Genomic DNA, 21,611 nt, shown 5'->3' with positions numbered 1-21,611 from the left:
CCCCTCACTCCCTCTTCCCCTCCCCCATGTTTCTCATACATCCTTCACCCACTTCCTCCCATCTCTCTCTCTTTCTCTCTCTGTGCATAGGCAAGACAGTGCCTCCTAGGACCACTGCATGCAGGGACAATTTACATTATAAAGCCACAGAACAAACCATGTCACAAAGCTATCAAAGGAAAACTGAACACTTCACCTGATGTGGAGTTACCAGGTGTTGCTACCAAGAAATTATATGGCCGCAATAGGTAAGGAGTCAAGAGCTTGCATCTGTACAGCACCTTTTCCCTCTCCAGTTAGCAATATAGTAGACTGTTATGGTGAGGAGCACTTCATGTCTCCAGCCACTCACTTAATAGGAGAATAAATACAGAAAAATATAGGTGTTTTATTAAAATCAGTTGTACATATCACAAAGTTAAATACATATGAATAGCACACACGCAGTTGTCAGAATTACACTGATATACACAGGGATTGGAACACAAGCTGCATGTAACAAAGGATATAATGGCTTACAAAAGTGACTGTGTTAATGGCTGCCTCTCATAGCTTGGGTTCAACTTCACAGGAATCATGTCTGTTACAATGTTTTCTTTATCATTTAGAATGGTCAGTCTCTAAATGAATGTTGTAAAGAAATATGCAATAATTTGTGTAATGCAAAAACTGCAGCATATATGCCTAAAATATACATATACATATTACCATTTTGTTTTACATCATTTGCACACTGGTGTAAGATGTAACAATACTGGTATGTATAATATATATATATATATATATATATATATATATATATATATATATATATATATATATATATATATATATATATATATATATATATATATATATATATATATTTATTTATTATTTATTTATTTTTTTCCTTGAGTTGACAACAGCAGTCATTACTTGAAGCCACTACTTGAGGCACCTTCAAACCCAGTTTTGACTAAGTGAACACATGTGAATGAAATAAATGCTCCTGAAGCAAATAAAACAATGAAGATGGTATGTTACTGATGGAAAAAAATTATAGTGACTAAAAACAATGATTTCGTCTGCATTTCTTCCTTGGACAGCATTCATTTATGACAAGAAGTCAAACACTTTATGTACATGTATCCTAAATTAAGGTTGTCCTTCAGGCCTCATGTTTTTTTTCCATATGTATTTTTAGGAATGTTCCCACGTGTGTCCCTCATAAGAAGGCTTTGTATCTATTTGTGGCTGCCAGCTTTACACTGAAACTACAAACCAGTCTAGCAAATAATATGAAAATATCATATATATGTATATATTTATATATATAGGGAGAGAGTTATACAGACATGAAGTGTGCCATTATCAAGAGTTATCAGATGGCTTTGGAGTGAACACTTGGGGAGTTCTGTTCTGTCACCTGATATGTGGACCACCGCCTCCTCCACTTGGACAAACTGGGAGCTAAGCTTAACTAAAAGTTACATACAGTGCCTGAAAAACTAAAACCTGCAAGATTTTAGCTTATGATTATAAATAGAAATGAAAACTTAAGGCCTACATCCTTAACTAGAATTTTGAAGGTGAAGGCTACATAGAAAGAGGATTTTTTTTTATATTTACATTCATGTATGATCCTCAAGCCCTAAACTATTTTGTGACAGTAATATAGTGCACACACACCTCACTTTCTTAACTTACAGAGAAAACATTATATTAATACAATATTTTCCTATTAGTTTGTAATATGCTGTAAAAACTTGATCATCCATTCAGTTAGCGACTGTAGTGGGTGAGGCAAACTGAAGAGTGCTTGGTTAAGGCAGGGATTGATATAGGTACTCTGGCGGCAGCAGACCCACACAGACTTCTACTTAAGCATTATTTCTCCACTGAAGCTCAGTATGTGATGCTTTCCATTTTTGAAAATGTAATTATCTATGAAATGGAAGGAGGGACATTTAATTTGAAGATACTATAGTGAAGAATATCCTGATAATGTATGTCTGACAATGCTGTATCATAAAGGCAGAGTAATTCAAATTTTATTGCCTTTATGGAATTTATACAATTTCAGTTTCACTTAGAAAAGAAAAAACTTCCTACAATTAAAGCAACAGCTGGATGGCATTTGGACTATGTATGCATTAATTTTCTTCTCACCATGTTACTTACATCAACATTGTTTACTGGGCCAAAAATAATGTATGTTTTGCTGGGTTAAATACAAAATTCATTTGCACCAGACACTGACAAAACAATACAGACTGAATGTTGTATGCACCAAACACAGGTGTATGTCTTCCAGTGCAGCCACCAAAACTTCTTTTAACTGGGCACTTGAGGGAGAGTTGTGGCTCTTCTTTCTTGAGTGTACCTCGAGGTGACCCACCACCCAGGTACTAATGCTACAAGCTAACACAAGCCGACACATCCGCTGAGGTAAAGACTTGGAACAAACTGAGCAATCAAAAGCCTATTATTTAAACAGCTCATTCAAATTCCATTTTTCTTTCACTGATCTTATATATAGGCAATCTAGTTATTCTCTTTAAGCCTCACAATTATGCTTACTAACTACAATGATTCATTCCAGGTGAGATGCAAGTCCTATCAAGTTTTGGGTGAAGTCTTTAAGGTGAGAACAACTTAAATGTATTTCCTGGTGACCCAGACGGCCAGGCGAGGGTGCACCAGTGAGCCAATCTCACAGTTGACTGTTCTGGTCTCTCCGTTGATGACAAAGATGGCGGCTTCTGCTGGGGAGACCATGAAGCGTCCAAACACTCCAGAGGACACGATGGGTCGGTTGGTGTTCCTCCACTGGGCCAGGTCAGCTGACATAGCCCTCCCAACCCCAGTGATCATCTCCACTTTACCTATAGAAGTGCAAGACACATCTTATCATTGTATGTATGGGCAGTGATACAAATGTCATCTGCTACTTTCATGACAATATTCCACACACACAAATCTAAATCAGAGTAGTCTGGACAAAGATGTTTGTTTTCATGTGATGACTCTAGATTGTAGAAGGAAGTATCAAAATCACTGTTATGGTTCAAACATCCTTCTATTCTCTTGGTCAAGGGTTCAATCAGGTAATGGGATTCAGCTGCCATTCACACCAGTTCGTAAGAACCTATTCTTGGAAATCAATCAATTCTGAGAACCAGCTGTTAGCCTCAATGAGGAGCTCTCAATTTTTTTTCTCCATGGACACCTTTTATTTTGGTAGACCCCTCATAGATTTGTTACTGGCTTTCGATCGTAAAAAAAAACACAATTAATTAAAACATTTGCGAGTAATCCAGAATTTAAAAAAATCATTAACTATATATTGTCTGCTCAGTATAAATTTTGCTTTAGCCTCTAACCAGTTTCTATATCTTTAAGTTGAGAAAATAAATTAATAATTTCACTTACTAGACTGTAGCATGTGGCAACCCAAAGATTAACCTTTGAATGTAGTCAGCATGGTTGCCTTAAAGATTGTGGTATTGAGAGAACCTGTTCTTAAAATTTTTTTATTCCACCTTTGGTTCAATCCTATAGATAAAAGCCTCTCATAGTTAAAGACTTATCTATCCTTCAGACAAATATCTCAATATTTCTATTATACTTCAAGGGAGTTGGAAAGGTATGCCAACAAGCAAACATAACTGACCGGTGTGAAGGTCCAGGAAGAATATGTCATCCTTGTCTGTAGAGGCGGCAAACAGATCATAGCTGTGTGTGAGGCGGGAGGGGAAGAAAGTGACATCACTCACATTGAGAGTTGTGATGACATCAAACATGTAGTCCAGTCCATGATCTGCATCAGGTTCAGAGAGAAACAAAATGTTGAGTACATGATACTATACATAAACCAATGAAATATTTCTCACTTCACAAATGTAATATCAACATAAAAATAATGCAAAGCTTGGACAAGAATGGATAAGTAACTCATTCCATCAAGTAGCTTACAGAAAACTTTTTTTTTCACATAAGAATCTTAGTATGATTGCTTCATTGATGTTTTATTATATATGTGAGTAAAATTCAGTAAGGAATAGCACCTTTGTGATGCCTTGATGTGACTAACCTGTTACTTTCTGGACAACAATCTTAACATGATCCTGTGTGTCCACTGTGACAGCAAGTGAAGAGTCTGGTACAACATGGGGCTCTCCTGTTAGTGATGGCTTGTGGCTAAGGACTGCATCTGTCAGGTAGTCAAGCACCAGCTGTCCTGTGCGCCTTCCAGTCACTGGTTCCTGACAGTCCATCACAACCAAGCCATCTGAAACAAAAAGAAAATCACATGTAACATTTGCCTTTAACTGTTTAAGTTATACACAGTAGTACAGCAAATTTGAACAAGATCAAAATAGACTTAAGACCTTAGTTTTTGACATACACAAAATCTATGAATGGAAAGGGAAAAGTAAAGGGTACAAATTTAATTTAAAAACTTACGCAGGGAAGAGAACACAACATGCTGAGGAACGCAGTTGTAAGGTGTGAGGTCAACAGTCTTCACATACTTCATGTTGGCCAAATCAAGCTTGTAGAGACCACGCTGGTTAGTGTGTGTAACGTAGGCATAACGGAAGTCATGTCCAAGGTCCTGAAATTAAGAGAATGGCTGGTGTTTGTGGCCATATGTGATGACTATAACTTTATGCACTACTTCAACAACAGATCCCTTCTATGTATCAGTATTATACATATTCCTGCATCTCTAGCTAATTTGTGAGTAGATGAATATAATAAAGAAAATGTACATGCATATGAGGTTCAATAAAGAATGTAGATATACTATTATGGATAAAGGCATACCTGAGTAGAGGGGACAAACAGATTCTCGACAAGATCAAAGTGGCCATCAATGGGTTCGGGGTGGACGGTGTGGTGCTTCTTCTTCTGAGAGGCATCTCGGATCACCTGGGAAAGTAAACAGATTTAATCTAAATGCATAGTATTATCCATTATAGAACTTCGATGACTGATTACGATTTCAACTCTTATGAAAACTATAACATAAAAGCATACTATCAATCTGAAAGTCTTAGTAGGAAAAGAAGATGTCACCTGTATGGTCTTGATTCCGTCATCCTTGGTGGAGCGCCAGTTGAGCACCCACACCTGGTCCAGGTTGGGGACATAGGACAGGTCCACGGGGTACTGGTCTGTCACTATCACCTGCACAACAAGGGGAAGCATTCATTATCTTACTTCAATGGTATCAACACTAGCAACACTATAAAAATAACTTACTCTCTTAATATCTTCAACACTGGTTTTATAAGATGTGTATAGTTGATGTTGTAAATAAGCATATAGTATGTAAGGTAGGTTATGAGACTCTTTTCCAAGGACTGATAGAGAAAAGAGCATGAATGATGTGTGTGTGTAATTGCGTGGTGTCTTGTTTAAGTATGTGTGGGATTGCTGGTCTGGTATATAGATAGATAGATGCATGTAGACATCATGATATGGGAAAAATCTACTTACATCCACAACTACCATCTGTGGTACTGACACCACCAGCACACGGTCCAGTCTTGGCTGTGTGACATAGATGTAACGTTCAGCCACGTTGATGGCCCGACCCCAGGAGCAATTGGTGCCTGGAATGTAAATGCCAATACAAGAAATCCATCTGTGGTAAAGTAACTCATAAACTAAGATTTCCTTATCATAATATGTCACAATCATGAGTATTAAATACAAGCATTCTAAACATGTATAGGATGACAGGAAACTTACCTTTGTCCCCACACACGTACTCCTGAGTGCCAGGAATCACATCAGTGCCCTGGATGACATGGAAGAGCCGACACTCATCAGGTTCGTACACTGCCACTCCCCAGTCATGGAATACAAACACTCTGCTCTCCTGCTGCTCTCCAGCTAAGATAAAATAAACAAAATAAGTACCAATATCTATACTGTTGTGGTTTGAAATTCATGAATGGCTCAGAGTAAACCACATTTTTCATTCATCCATCCATTTTATATATATGTGCTATAATTCCTTTCAAAGTTTGTTATAGCAGTACTATATTTAAAAGTCAGTAGTATGTCATAGGCACATAAAAAGACATACTTGGAGCGGGGTTCTCCTGTACAATAAGAGAGCTGATGTCCCGCGCCATGCCACCCACACTAGTGGCTTGACACATATAGGCACCAGTGTCTGCGTAGCCAATGTTGCGAACCCTAAGCTGGGTGCCGTTGCCCACCACCTGGTATTTGTGGGGGATGTCCACCCGCAGCGGTTCGTCGTTTTTGAGCCAGTCCACCTGATTACACATGGTAGGTAAAAAATGTTATATTCTTTGTGTATTCAGACTAAATTGGGATCTACACAGTAAGAGTTGTCATCAGTAGGGCAGACAATTGTATAAATATGGACATAATGAAGCTAAGATAATGAGTGTTAAAACATGACACGATGATATTATATAGATTTTAGCAGTTAATAAGTATATGAATTTGATGGTCTAGGGAAACAAACACTCACCTTGGGGAAGGGTTCACCTGTGGCCCGGCAGCTCATCACTGCTTCCTCACCTGGTCGTAGACTCTGAATGTGTGGTGTCACCTGCACTGTGGGCACGGCTGCAAAATAGCCATAAATAACAGGTGAGAACCACTTATTTTAAGCATTATATTCCTAAGTGACAAAATAGGTGTGAGAAAATACTGCATCACCTGATATCCTAAGTGCAGCATTACCTGAAGCAGCTGCATGGACTTACTATGGACTGTCAGAATGTGTGTCTGGACCACATCCTTGTTCCGGTCAGCATGACAAGTGTAATTCCCAGCATGGACCAACTGCAGGCGTGTGAGGTACAGTGATCCGTCCATGAACACACGAATGTCCTTTGGAAATATGACAACAATTACCTCATCTTTCCTCACGAGCTCTGCTTTTATCCATCAGTATTACACCAACTCCCATACAGACCACCATACTGTCTTTCACCTCACCTCAGAGTTAAGTGCTGCCAAGTCAAGTCCATTGCGGCGCCACACAATAGGGGGTGTTGGGGTGCCCGTCACGTCACACTTGATCTCCAGGTTGTCACCCACTCGTGCTGACACCTGGTTCACTTCCAGGGCCTTATCCAAGGATACCACTGACACACCTGTGAGCAGCAGTGGAGAGAAGGTGTGAGGGAAGATGCAGAATGGAAAAGAATAAAAAAGAAACCAAGTGAGGGTAGTATCTTTTAAATAGAAAACTAAATGGTACGTAACTGTAAGTATCTGCTAGATGAAGGAAAGTGTTGAAGGAGAATTTATGAACACTATTACCTACTTCTATGGGTAAGTTTCCAAAATCAACCTAGACAAAGCAAGGCTGCATGAATCAAAGCATGCCAGATCAGCTGCAAGCTGGGAGCGTGCTGAGGGAAACTGAGTGCAAAGGCAGAAGGAAGAGGAAATCTGGGAGAAAGGTATGAAATAGGAAGTGACAGAGGGAAGGCTTAAGAGGAAGGTGATTAAATATGAGGGAAGGAAAATACTACACATGCAAGAGAGAGAGAGAGAGAGAGAGAGAGAGAGAGAGAGAGAGAGAGAGAGAGAGAGAGAGAGAGAGAGAGAGAGAGAGAGAGAGAGAGAGAGAGAGAGAGAGAGAGAGAGAGAGAGAGAGAGAGAGAGAGAGAGAGAGAGAGAGAGAGAGAGAGACATACATGCATACATACAAGACATTCAGAATAGTAATGGCAAACTCACTACCAAAAGAAAACGGGATAAAGTGGACAAGTAAAGTTTGACAAGTCTGGCCCAGTACAAATGAGTGAGTATGGGTCTCTTGAAACTTTTGGTGAGCTTGCCTTTTCTATTCTTAATGCAACACATACACATTGAGGAAAACAAGAAAAAGATGCATAGAGGCGGTGGATGGAGGGAGAGGATGAAGGGGAGGATGATGAGGAAGGGACATATGATGGAGAGGGAGGAAGGGTGTGGTAACGGGTAGCGGGAGGCATGATAACTTACTGTACAACTTACTGAAGGCGGTATAGAACTCATTGAGGTTGAGTTGTCCATCGTTGTTTGTGTCATCAAAGTGCAGAAGGTCAGCCAGTGAACAGTCCTCTGCCAGACGACTCACTTCCTCTTCCTGTGACACCTTTACAACCACCATCATCACCACCAGGGACATCAGTCACAACACAGCAGAAAGGAGACTTAGGTCAATATTTGTATCTTACTTAATTTATAAATCAAATTACCCACAAACCAGAAAAAAATCTAATAAAAAAGAGTGGAAATAGCACAAAAATAAAGGTTTCATGAGAAAAGGTGGTAAATCCATAGAACGTGAGTATGAAACATGTTAAAAGGGTGTTTGGAGATAAGGTAAAAGTGAGGTTGTAGCATAAAGATATCAAATTATTATAGTTAAATGTCTTCAAGGTACAAGAATGGTGACCTTGTGATAGGCAGTAATACAGTACCAGGTGGTGTGAATGGTGCCTCACCTGTGTCAGCTCTGTGCGGTCCAGGGCACCGTTGTTGTTGGTGTCAAATTTGGAAAACATAAGGCTCACCAAGTATTCCCGCTCGGAGCCCCGGCCATTCTCAGCCATTAGTCGTGCATGGTGGTACAGGAGGAGATTGTCCTGGAGAGATAAGAATAGCAAAATTGAATAAGAAATAACATGTCTGAGCTGTAACCATTGCACAATTTGATAACATCTGGTGCTTAATCAAGATGGATAAAAAATATTTAATCTGTACCAAAAGTGGTTTGTAAATACATAAAAGTAATGATGATATGTAAAGAATTTAGAGTTAAAATGATGACTTCTCAATCAATGCTCCATGGGTAGGATTGTTATTCACCTTAAGAATTTCATATTGCTGCAATGAACACAGACTGTTGGGTGAGGCACTGCTGCTGCTGCTACTGCTGCTGCCACTGTTGTTGCTGATGCTGTCACTACTACTGCTGCTGCTGCTTGATACCAGTTCATCTTGCTGCTCACCAACCTCTAAATGTGTAACTTCATTCTGTAATTTGTTCTGATCATCTTCAAGAGGTGACCGTGTTGTCAGCACTGCTCCTCCTCCCTGAAAGATATATGTACACATATAAGTGATAAATAATTGCATTTAGCAGTCCAGATAATGCTCAAATAGAGAACCACATGCATGTTCTAATCCCAGTTTTAATGAAAGCAGCATAATAAATCTGAAATGCTTGGATGTACATGCACTGGAACTGATAAGATACCAAGCATTGACATGAACAAAGCAATTTTTGCTGTTTTTAATTCTTCATATACTTAAAATGAGTGACTAACATCTATCAGTGTTTGTTCATGAATGGTAGATAAAAAAACTTTAAGTAGTGGTGGCAATAAAGTGACTTACTTGTGTCAGGTCATCGCGGATCTGTGTTGGCTCCAGATCAAGCGTCTCTTCCCTGTTGTGGGGTGCTGGTGTGGCGGGTGATGGGGTGTTGTCCCAGGTGATGGGCATCAACCCTGGGTGGGAAGGAACATTTTACTTAATTAGTGCTTTGGACATAGACATCTCCAGCATGTCTTTTATTCCACATCAAGACGTAGTACTCACAACGCAGCCATCTCCCGCCCTTCCCTCACTCCACACCAAGAGAGACACACCTCCAACCCTTCCCTCACTCCACATCAAGAGACACCTCCAGCCCTTCCCTCATGCACTCCACACTAAGGCACCTCCAATCCTTCCCTCATTCCTCAGTAACAGCTACAGTCCTTTGTAAATACCTTTTCTGAAACACTTTCTGCTCCTATCAATGTGGATCCTGGCACCACTGAAGCAGGCAGCACGGTGCAGCTCACAGTGATTCAGGTACAGCCGCCATCATTGCCACACACCAGCTTTCGGTGGCGGGAACAGAAGGGCTGGCATTCACATTGTGGCTCACCAATGTGGTCCAGGCGACACACACGTCCCCGCTCGCAGAAATGTGCTTGGCATGGATCTGAAGGGGGATAGTTGCATTACAAGAGGGAGATGGCAATGGTGAAGTATGTATAACAACTCTATCTATGAATCTGAGAGGAAAAGGTTACATTATGAGAGAAGACTGGCAAAATGTGACAATTCTAACTTTGGATCTGATGAGAAAAGGTTGTATTACAAAAAAGATGACAATGGTGGAGTATATAAATTCTAACTGGTTCTGATGATGAAAGGTTATATTCAAGAGAGATGACAATGGTGAGGTAAGTCAACTCTGTTTCTGAATTGTATCATAACTAGTGAGTGTGTTGCCTCACCCAGCTTGATCTTGCACAATGATAATGGGTTGCTATCAGTATTCATTTGAAGCACAACACTCTGCATAATTACTGAATCAGAGACCATCTTCATTCCATTCTGTTAACGAAGACCAACTTAAAAATTCCTCTCCATTTCCTTGCTGAGATAATGTAATGTTGCTAAGTGTATAGCATTGCTCTTAGTCCTTGTGGCAGTCTCACCATGGTGTTGTATGACGTGGGCATCAACTGTCTCTCCCTCCAGCAACTCTGCAGCATCAGACGACCACAGCCGGTGAGACTCATCGTCGAAGTAAGGCGTGGCGTCCCGGTGCCGCCGAGACTGTGGGAACACATGATGAGACTCTTATACAGTGATCTTACTTTAGGACTTACTCTGACCTACTCCAAAACTTACTGACACTGATTTGCTTGGATTCACTTCTGCATTCTAATTTACTCTTGGATATCATAGGCCTTGTTCTGACTTACTCCAGAACTTACTCTGACTTCTTGGCCTTACCGTGATTTGCTCTGATTTACTTTCACTTACTTCAAGACCTAATAAGATTTGCTCTAACCTTTATTGAATTTGGACTTGTCTTGACTCATTCAAGAACTTCCTCTATCTATGATTCTTATACTGATTTACCTTAATACTCTATGCCTTACTTATGTGAATTAGGCCTACTCCATATCAATCTGCTGTTCTCCCCATCCTCCTTGCCTTAATTTAGCCCCCCAAAAAAAAAAAAAAAAAAAAAAAAAAAAACTTCAAAAAAAAGTTAATCAATGAAGATCTGAAGGCATTTTGATGATCTTTTTCTGGAACAGTTCAAGTGGCAGGAAGGAAGGTAAACAACAACGTGGTAATTCCCACGTCTTACAATGACAAAGCACTTACAAGAAACTATCACCGCCAGTACATATGGTTACCCTAATAGTGAATGGGAGAAAAAATAGCGTAAAATTCTGCGGGAGGAGAATGTCAAAACTTGTACACTTGTCATGCTGCTTAAACTAAGACGAACCCACTCTAGCCAATACTTAATGTTACACTACGTTTGGTTACTTAAATAAACAGGAAACATAGGGAAAGGGAAGAACGGGCAAAATTTATTGAGAAGAAATGTCACAACACTTACATTTCTCACTAAAACAAAACAAATGAAGCTTCAAGAGATCATCAGATTAACATGTGGCAGTTTCCGTATCAAACCTGAAATTTTCACTTATCATCCTCATCTATGAATCTTCGACCCTGTCCTAATAATAATAAAAAGAGCTGAGAGGGGGGGAGTCAGGAAACGAGGAGAGCTGGAGAGACATTTACATTAGGACACCGCCGAAATTTCTAAAGCTCCCCAGTGATTCGATCAGCACTAACAACCTAATTACTGGTCTATTCCATTCATCTACCACTCCAGCTGAGAACGAATTACATAAGTTTACTGCTACTACCCTACTAACACTGATACTAATACTGCCACCTTTCATTCTAATCTAATACTGAAATTACAAAATATTTTGAATTAACCTCTTCAGTACCACGGTACGTTTTCATATTTATTCTGCTTACTATTTGGTGATTTTATACAGTTTCAGAAACTCACGTGGGGATTAAAATAGTGAAAACTCTGGACATTAAACTTTTAACTTCCATAGATCCTTTCTAATGTAAACAAAAGCGTCTAATCATGTCCAAAACTCAAGGTAGAAATGTGTCCCAGTACTGTAGGGGTTAAGATATACGTTGCTTGGGCTTACCATGGCGCTGGAGAACGTCACAAGAGCAAGTATCAACCAAACTCGCTCCATCTTGCTCTCTGTGTGTGGGAGGAAAGAGAACAATTAATCATCCAGAGAGAGAGAGAGAGAGAGAGAGAGAGAGAGAATACGTATTTCATCTTACTTGACAGAGATATTAAGATCGTGAAGGAAAAGAAAAGTTGATTTATAGCTGACATAACGCAAAAACACACACTCACACTCTCACACACACGCACACACACACATCCTTTCTTTTTCTCTCTCGGAAAACCACGTAGGTATATTGGCTAAGGCTGGAACAAATGCGTCAGTAAATGCGCCAATAGAAATAGGAGGTTAGTCCCAGAATTCCAGAGCGCAGGCAAGCTATTGACACCTGCTGATAGTTAACCTGCTGAATTCACACCTTTCCCACCGCTACCTTCTCTTCTTCCTCCATCTTTTTTCTTTTTCTCTTCCTGTTTTGTTTCTGTTTTTCGAATCTTACCGTCTATCTTTTTAATTTCTTCCTTCTAAGAGACTTTCTATTTCCTTTGTTTATTTCTTCTCAACCTCGTTCTAATCTTTCTGTTGGTATTAATTTAACTTCATCTTATTTTGTTTTAATTCCTATTCCTCTTAATCTTTCAACGGTTCTCATTTCTCATCCCTTTCCTTCATTTTCTTTTTGGTCTCTTCGCCTCCTTCTTCGATCTTACTTTATTTTCCACCCCGTGACTCCTCCTTCTTCAATCTCCTTCTCCTCCTGCTCCTTTTTCGATTCTACGTAACGCCCAACTCTTGACTGTTCCCTCTCTTATTTTTCTTCCTCATCCTCCTCTAGTTTCTTCTCTTGCTTCCTCAGTTCTTCGTAATTCCAAGCTATTCCCTAACTCCTCTCTCTTCATCGCGCTCTCTCTCTCTCCTCCTCTAGTTTCTTTTCTTTCTCCTTCAGTTCTTCGTAATTCTTAACTCCTCTCTTCTCTCTCTCCCTCTTCTCCTCCTACTCCTCTTCTGGTTTCCTCTTTTTCTCCTTCGATTCTACGTAATTTCTAACCTTTCTCTGCCTCCTCACTTCCCCTCTCTCTCTCCCTCTTCCTTCCAAGCTCTCTCTCTCTTTCCCTCCCTCCTGCTTCTCCTCCTCCTCCTCCTCCTTCTTCAGAATATGCAGTCAAGTTATGGTCAACGAATTTCATTACGGACGAAAATAAATTGGAAAGGGTGCGAAGGAAGGAAGAGGTGAAAAATGAATACTGTTTCCAGCTAGTGACGCTTTCTCTGCGAGGACAGGATAGGTTCGCGTCACTCAACATTTCCGTCTCTCAAAGTTTACATAAAAAGAGAGAGAGAGAGAGAGAGAGAGAGAGAGAGAGAGAGAGAGAGAGAGAGAGAGAGAGAGAGAGAGATGATTCCGCCAAGAATACACAAATAAAAAGTAAAATTAAATAAAATCAAAGTTGACGAGTGTGATTTTTTTTTCTTTCGATAGCTTAAACTCGAATGTTATGATCCAACATTTGAAAAAGAAGAAAAAAAAAAAAACGTTCGAGAAATGAATTGAGTTCGGTATACCTACCAACACCAATACGATTTTATTTTATTTATTTACTTATTTATCTTTTCCCAGAAGTATATATGTAATAATACATTAATAACACGAGTAATGGCACTAACATGAATGCGAGGTGGTGAAATCATAATCAATTCTATATATTGAAAAAAAAAGATACCCGTAATAGAGAGAGAGAGAGAGAGAGAGAGAGAGAGAGAGAGAGAGAGAGAGAGAGAAAGGATGGACTAAAGAAATGGGGGAGAACAACAAAACACGAACAGAACGAATAAAAAGAAAGAAGACAAACAGAAGAAGAAGAAGAAGAAGAAGAAGAAGAAGAAGGAAGACCAACAGAAGGAGGAGGAGGAGGAGGAAGAGGAGAAGGAGGAGGAGGAGGACGCAGAGGAGGAGAAACAAGTGAAGGAAGCGAAGAGCAACACACACAGACTGGACTGGAACGCAAAAAAGAAAACGGAAACGAAAACACTGCTTATAAATTCATCAAACCTTCAGCTCAGGCGCCCACACGAGGCCTGGAGGAGGATGAGGAAGAAGAAGAAGAAGAAGAAGAAGAAGAAGAAGAAGAAGAAGAAGAAGAAGAAGAGGAGAAGAAGGAGGAGGAGGAGGAAGAGGAAGAAGAGAGCCCTGCGTTTGGGAGTCTCATGCAAATCTAGTCTCAGTAAAGCCCTGGGTGTGTGAGGCATTGGGGGGCAGAAAGAGAGAAGCTTCCTCAACCTCAACAATAACAACACATTGACTGCTGCTATTTGTTTGCCTTGTGACGGAGGGAGCACCTGTGGCAGAGGAGGAGGAGGAGGAGGAGGAGGAGGAGGAGGAGGAGGAGGAGTAGGAGAAGGACGAAATGGGTGCTTAAAATAGGAGAACGACGAATAAAGGTGAGGAAAGAGGGCAAAACAAGAGAACAAAAGCAGGAAAGGACATGAAACTGGAAGAGGAGGAGGAGGAGGAGGAGGAGGAGAAAAAAAAAACAATACAGAAACAAGAAAAATAAAAGGAAAACCACAAAACAAGAAATAACAAAAACATAAAAATTTCCACACCTTAGTCAAAAAAATCAAACAAACTAAAAAGAATCGAAGAAAGAAAAGAATAAAAAAAGGAGAAAAGAAACATAAAAATGAACACAGGACAAAAATAATCTTATTCCCACACACTGCAAAGGATTTTAAGCATAAAACTACCAAAACAAACCATGAATCTTGTGGAATGACGTGAACAACAGGTAAAAAGAGAGTATAGAGGTAGAGAGAGAGCGAAGGGAGAGAGAGAAAGGACACAAAGGGAGAGGTAATGGGGTGGAGAGAGAGAGAGAGAGAGAGAGAGAGAGAGAGAGAGAGAGAGAGAGAGAGAGAGAGAGAGAGAGAGAGAGAGACACTAAACACGAAACTGGTTCACATTAGGTCTGGTTTATTTACGGGAAGTTAACACGCATGCGCAGGATTTAGGAGAGGGCGAGGAGGAGGAGGCTTGCTGCTGAGAGAGAGAGAGAGAGAGAGAGAGAGAGAGAGAGAGAGAGAGAGAGAGAGAGCATGTATACATTTTTAAAGGCAAGATCTGACAGGACAAACGTAATATCACACACTTCAGTCTTTCCCAACTACTCAACGTACACACACACACACACACACACACACACACACACACACACACACACACACACACACACAAAGCCACCCCTACAAAACGAAACGCAGTAAATGCGGGTTGTTGTCAGGTGTCTGTTCTCCCACGGGACACCTGTACTGGAAACACGAACGCAATAAAAATCTAAACGAGGTGACTGATCTCATTGTGTCAACAGGAAGTGCAGCAACAGATGGTGTAGGAAAACTTTGTAATGCGACGCTAGATGGCTTTAGCTACGAATGAAAACCCTTGAAAATCGATGACAGATGGCGTTAGTTACGTACGACAACTTTTGGAATTCGATGATAGATTCCATTAGTTGTGTACGAAAACTTTGAAATTCGATGATAGATGGCGTTAGTTGTGTGTGAAAACCTTTGTAAAACGTTAAAAGATGGCGTTAGTAACCTTAAAGAAATGAAAAAGACAGCATATAGCGTTAGTAAACTAAGAAAACGTTGAAATACGATAGCAGATAGGGTTAGTAGCCTTTGAGAATTGAAACAGGACAGCATATATCGTTAGTAGTGCAGGAAAACATTAAAATACGACGTTAGATAACACTGCTAAGGTTTCAACACTCAAATATGAAGCTTTAACATATCACTTTACATTACGTCTTGCTGGAAGGGAATAAAACGATAACAAAGCAAGAAGATAAGAAGGTTTCACCGTCAAAGAAGCAGATAGAATTAATAGAGCAGGAAAACTTTAAAATACGACGTTAAATAACACTGGTAAGGTTTCAACAATGGAATAAGAAATTTTAACATATCACTTTACATTACGTTTTGCTGAAAGGGAATAAAGCTTTCACCGTCAAAGAAGGATAAATGTGAATAGTCTACAGTCATGGGCAGAAGTAGAGCAAAATTCTGCAATCACTTCTTTCTGATTTCTTCTCAGCCTCGTATTCTTAACCCCTTCAGTGCCATGACGCATTTCCTTATTCATTCTGCTTACTATTTGGTGGTTTTATACAGCTTCAGGAACTCATGTCGGAGGATTAAAATAGTGAAGACTCTGGCCATTAATCTTCTGACCTCCATACACTTCCTATTGTCAATAAAATGGTCTAATAGTGCACTAAGGTCAAGATATAAGTGTGTCGCAGTTTTGTTCTTTCACTGGGACATTTTCAATAACAGACAATTATTTAGTGACTTTATCCATTCATAGCTAAACGTTACGTAATCTTGTCATTGATTGGTGCTTGCTTTTGTTACCGAATCGATCGCATTGGTCTGAAAATAGGTCACACGGACAAACAGACAGACAGACAGACAGACAGACAGACAGAAAGACAGACGGACAGACAGACATACAGACAGACAGACAGACAGACAGACAGACAGACAGACAGACAGACAGACAGACGGATAGACGTAGCGTTCTTAGTAATATAGATTTATCAGTTTAGCGTCAGTGATATCATGAAATTCCGAAGAGAGAGAGAGAGAGAGAGAGAGAGAGAGAGAGAGAGAGAGAGAGAGAGAGAGAGAGAGAGAGAGAGAGAGAGAGAGAGAGTAAATGGAAGTGAAAGGCGTAGAGAACGACGAATATTTTCCTTACGTTGGCAAGTCTGTGATTGTATCCAAAATTCATGGTTATCCCCCCTCTCTCTCTCTCTCTCTCTCTCTCTCTCTCTCTCTCTCTCTCTCTCTCTTTACATCTAAAATTATTTATCTTACTTTCCTATTCCTGCTTCTTTTAATTTTATTCTGCAACCTTCCGGGAATGTCGCGTGTCATAGAGAGAGAGAGAGAGAGAGAGAGAGAGAGAGAGAGAGAGAGAGAGAGAGAGAGAGAGAGAGAGAGAGAGAGAGAGAGAGGAACCCGATACGCTAAATTACACAGAGCAGATCGAATCATCTTCACTACAGATCACTACAAAAAAAAAAAAATAAATAAAAAAATAAAAAATAAATAAAAGAATAAAATAGAATAATAAACAAATAAATAGAATAAAAAAAAGAAAAGGAACGAAAATAAGAAGAAAAAGAAGAAAAAAAAAAAAAAAACGAACAAAAAATATACAGGACGAAACTTAAAATCCTCAAAACGAGATCTTCCAGCGTGTTCCAGAATAAGCCTGTTTTTCCTGGAATCGGTGTAAGCAAAGGCGAGGGAGGAGGAGGAGGAGGAGGAGGAGGAGGAGGAGGAGGAAGAGGAGGAGGTAGAGAGGGGAAATCCGAGGCGCAATCGTCAATAATCCAGAAAAAAAGGGACAGAGCAATATGGTTCCAGAGGTTCCAGGGTTTCCAGGGTTTCCAGTGGTGGTCGCGGCAGTTGGAAGGTTCGCTAGGAAGGGTTAATACTGGACTAGGGTTGTGACTGAGCTGATTGGGTGTCCTGGGTGACCTGGTTAACCTCATTTACTACGGGTGACCTTAACTCTTATTCTTATACGTTTTTCTGACCTTTGTCTTGATCTGGATGACCTTATTTACTTGGGGTGACCTTAACTCTTATTCGTATACGTTTTTCTGACCTTTGTCTCGATCTGGGTGACCTTATTTACTTTGAATGACCTTAATTCTTGTTCTTTTACATCTTCTATCCTTTGTCTCGATTTGGGTGACCTTATTTACTTTGAATGACCTTAACTCTTGTTCTTTTACCTTTTTCTGTCCTTTATCTTTAGTCTGTACTATTCTAACAAGGTCTAGTGCTTGTTCAGAGGGTTAAAACTGAGCTAGGATTGAGATTCAGTTGATTTTTATGCAGGGAAGCTCTTAAATCAGTATTCTTTTCTTTTAACTAGAATTCCATAATGTTTTCAGGGCTTTATCTGTAGTCTGTAGTATTTCAATAGGTTCTAGTAGATGTTTAAGGGGTTAAAAAGAAATAGGGTTTGAAAAAAGCTAATTATTATGAATGGAATCTCTTAAATCAGTATTCTTTTCTTTTAACTAGGATTCCTTAATGTTGAATTTCAGGGCCTTATCTGTAGTCTGTAGTATTTCAATAGGTTCTAGTAGATGTTTAGAGGGTTGAAATATAATGAGGATTAGGATTGAAATGTTTTTGCTTCTTTTTATGAATGGAGTCTCTTAAATCAATATTATTATTATTATTATTATTATTTTTTTTACTATGAATCCTTAATGTTTACAGGCCTTTATCTGTAGTCTGTAGTATTTCAATAGGTTCTAGTACATGTTTAGAGAGCTGCAACAGAACTTGGGTTGGGATTGAAATGTTTTTACGTGTGGAATCGCCTAAATCAGTAATTTTCGTTTTTAACCAAGATTTTTTTTTTTTTTGTAATTTTTCTCAGCACTTTATCTATACATCTTTATCTTTTAGTCACTCTCTATCTTAGTCTGCAACTTACTAATCTCACTTTCACTCACTGTTTCGCTCAGTCAGTCTTTCACACAGTCATTCATTTACTCACTCGCTATCATTCACTACCACCTACTCACTCAATCACTTTATCACTCGCTCTCACTCACAAACGGACAATGCTTTCATGAATCTTAAGGTCTAAAACAAAGCTATTACTCAATTTCCAGCTACTTCCAGCAACTCTGCACGCTAGGATTCGTATATAAGAACTCGGTGGTCGCTTTCACTCCTTCAGCAAATCTCCGCTGCTTCTAAATAGAAAATCTGAGCCACTCTCACGGTTCCCCTTCACCGACTAGGGAACGAAAAGGCGAACAATAAAGAGGGAGCTTAGCCTCACGTCACTGCCAGATAGGAACTTGAAAGGGAGAAAGGAATAGAGCCGTCAGTGCTAGGCAAGGCAATATGTCACCTTCCCACACACACACTCTCTCTGATCGCCTCAACACATACAAGGGAAAATAAATAGGTGTAATGTTGGGAATAAGGGTTTACAAATATATCACGTCTATCAAATCACGTAAACAAAACTGAACTGAATTTGCAGCGGAAAAGAAAGTATTTAAAAAGTATAATGTTATCTGTTTTATCTTTTTCTTGAGAGTAATCGATTTAAGAGTGCAATGTCAAGTTGTAATCTCGTGTTTTGTGTCCTGCGCTGCCATAACGAATCGCTGACGTCGCTTCGTGTAATATTTCTTAAAACGTTTTTGGTGAGTTTCTGTTGGTTTTTCATTAGTGTGCTCTCTCTCTCTCTCTCTCTCTCTCTCTCTCTCTCTCTCTCTCTCTCTCTCTCTTCATGAAAATATAGTAATGTTGGCTTCTGTAGGTAGGCATATTTTATACAAGAACTGAGACGTGGAGGTTTGCTGGTTTATAGTACTCTCTCTCTCTCTCTCTCTCTCTCTTTACTCTCGACTGCCTCAAGTGACGCTGCTTCACACTCACGCCTTGCCCCGCCACCCCAAGGACGCTGCATCACTCATCGCGCCCCACAGCCGTCACCACAGCAAGCCTCGGACACACACCAGACAAGGGACATGCCCTCGCCAGACATCCAGGGGTCTCTTTAGCTCAGTGCCGCCTCTGACGTCTGTCTCCCTTCCCTCCTCTCCATTTGTGATATGAAGACCTTCTTTCTTCCTCTCTCTCCTTTTCTTCCGTGTTTGTGTGTGAGTTTGTGTTTTTCTTTCTCTCTTTCTTTACCAGTGACGTTTCCTATTGCTTTCAGAATATTAGTTTATATTTTTTTTCAACGTAGACTCCACAAAGGATTGAAACATTGTCTATATCTCAAAGTGCACTAATAAAGGACACTCTTATATTCATTCTGGACACGCTACACACTCTCTCTCTCTCTCTCTCTCTCTCTCTCTCTCTCTCTCTCTCTCTCTCTCTCTCTCTCTCTCTCTCTCTCCTTTCCCTCTACATTTATATTTTCGCTTTGCTTGTTTCTAATTGCTCTCTCAGAATGCTAGTTGATGATCTTTCCAAAACACACACCAAACAGGACCAAAGCATCGTCTGTACCTCAAAGCACACTAACACCATGCACACTAGCACTCACTCTGGAGACGCCCCTTGAGTCTGTTATGAGATGCGAGCTACATGTGGCGTTTCAACACTCACCCCGTCACTCATCCGTCATCCCGCACCCTTCCTCTCCCCTTCAGACACTCAAGCACCCGTTGCAACCCGCCCCTGTGTGCTTCTGCTCCTCAGTGCTCTTAACTGCTGCATAAAACTCGTTGATTAAGAGCTCGAGTCATCATGTGTAGAGCTAAGGGTTTGTACTTGCATAGCGCCACTCTCTCGCACTTGGCAACGGTGGTGGTGGTGGAGGAGGAAGGGCAGGAAGTGGAGAAGGAAGAACAGCGACGGAAATAGAAGTAGAAGAAAATTTCATCTGTCATCATTATCAATATTATCAAAACTGCCACTTTCTTTTTACTTTCTTTTCTTTCCCTTTTTCCTTCTCATAACCCGGCCACTCTCCTCTGTCTCTTTCTCTCTACCTCTCCTTCCCCCGCCGGCAACACACACACACACACACACACACACACACACACACACACACACACACACACACACACACACACACACACACACACACACATTATCAAGCCAATAGGGACAATTAGCACCAACCAAAACAGTGCGTACTCTGAGCACCTTGCGAACCTTGGACCTCACTCCCACACTCGACAATAACACAAGTTCGTGGCCTCATGCATACATACTCCTGGTAGAGATTGCTCGTGTGTGTGTGTGTGTGTGTGTGTGTGTGTGTGTGTGTGTGTGTGTGTGTGTGTGCCTGCCAGCCTTTGACACGTATTAAGTAGTGGAGTTCTTACCGCAGACTCATAAAAGCATTCAATGAAACGTTCTTACATACGAGGAAACGTTTCGGGCACACAAAACGTTAGACGGGACGGAGAAAGGAAGGAGAGGTGAAAAGGTTCTTACACGCCAGTCAAAAGGAATAAAAAAGAAAAATTAAACAGTGATGAAAGAAAGATATCTACGTTTTTCATGACTATCGGAGAGTGAGAGAGAGAGAGAGAGAGAGAGAGAGAGAGAGAGAGAGAGAGAGAGAGAGAGAGAGAGAGAGAGAGAGAGAGAGAGAAACACAAGAAACATTTCCACAAGCCACACCAAAACAATATTTTCTACTAACCATACAAGAGAGAGAACACTCCCTAACACATCCACACACAGCTACAGCCACAGACACAGCCAGATAAACTCCCTCTGTGTCCTCCTTGCTGCTGTGTATGTATGCGAGTATGCGTGCGTCATGTAAGTAAGAGCAAAGCATTTGGGTCCCTGTGTGAGCTGTACGGCTTTGAGTTTCCGCAATATTCTTAATGATGTGGGAAGCCCAGGGTTTGTGCTGCATATTCAAAAGATGGGGGTGGGGGAAGTAAGAGCCAGTGGTGGTGAGGGAGACATAGAGAGAGAGAGAGAGAGAGAGAGAGACAGTAAGAGGGAAAGAAGGAAAAGAGAAAGATAGACAGATTGAAAAAAAAAAAAATAGAGAGAAAGAAAGAAAGAGGAATGAAAGATTGT

General features: G+C 40.4%; 1 protein-coding gene across 1 annotated transcript; it reads right to left on the bottom strand.

Annotated features, from left to right (window-relative positions):
• Nucleotides 1–375: 375 nt before the first annotated feature.
• Nucleotides 376–21,238, bottom strand: LOC123515517 (follistatin-related protein 5-like). The gene is given in 21 exon segments (XM_045274199.1): nucleotides 376–2,867; nucleotides 3,656–3,802; nucleotides 4,076–4,273; nucleotides 4,450–4,600; nucleotides 4,813–4,917; nucleotides 5,065–5,175; nucleotides 5,488–5,603; nucleotides 5,743–5,886; nucleotides 6,083–6,278; nucleotides 6,500–6,597; nucleotides 6,738–6,864; nucleotides 6,973–7,130; nucleotides 7,990–8,122; nucleotides 8,475–8,615; nucleotides 8,839–9,066; nucleotides 9,370–9,482; nucleotides 9,747–9,839; nucleotides 9,842–9,964; nucleotides 10,467–10,587; nucleotides 12,012–12,070; nucleotides 21,220–21,238. Coding segments are annotated over 20 exon segments (2,784 nt in total). The 5' UTR covers nucleotides 12,063–12,070; nucleotides 21,220–21,238; the 3' UTR covers nucleotides 376–2,637.
• Nucleotides 21,239–21,611: the final 373 nt, after the last annotated feature.

Source organism: Portunus trituberculatus, chromosome 39 (genome assembly GCF_017591435.1).
Source record: "Portunus trituberculatus isolate SZX2019 chromosome 39, ASM1759143v1, whole genome shotgun sequence".
NCBI lineage: Eukaryota > Metazoa > Arthropoda > Malacostraca > Decapoda > Portunidae > Portunus > Portunus trituberculatus.
Note: the sequence above shows the minus strand (reverse complement) of the source record. Positions and strands in the feature narration are given on the sequence as shown.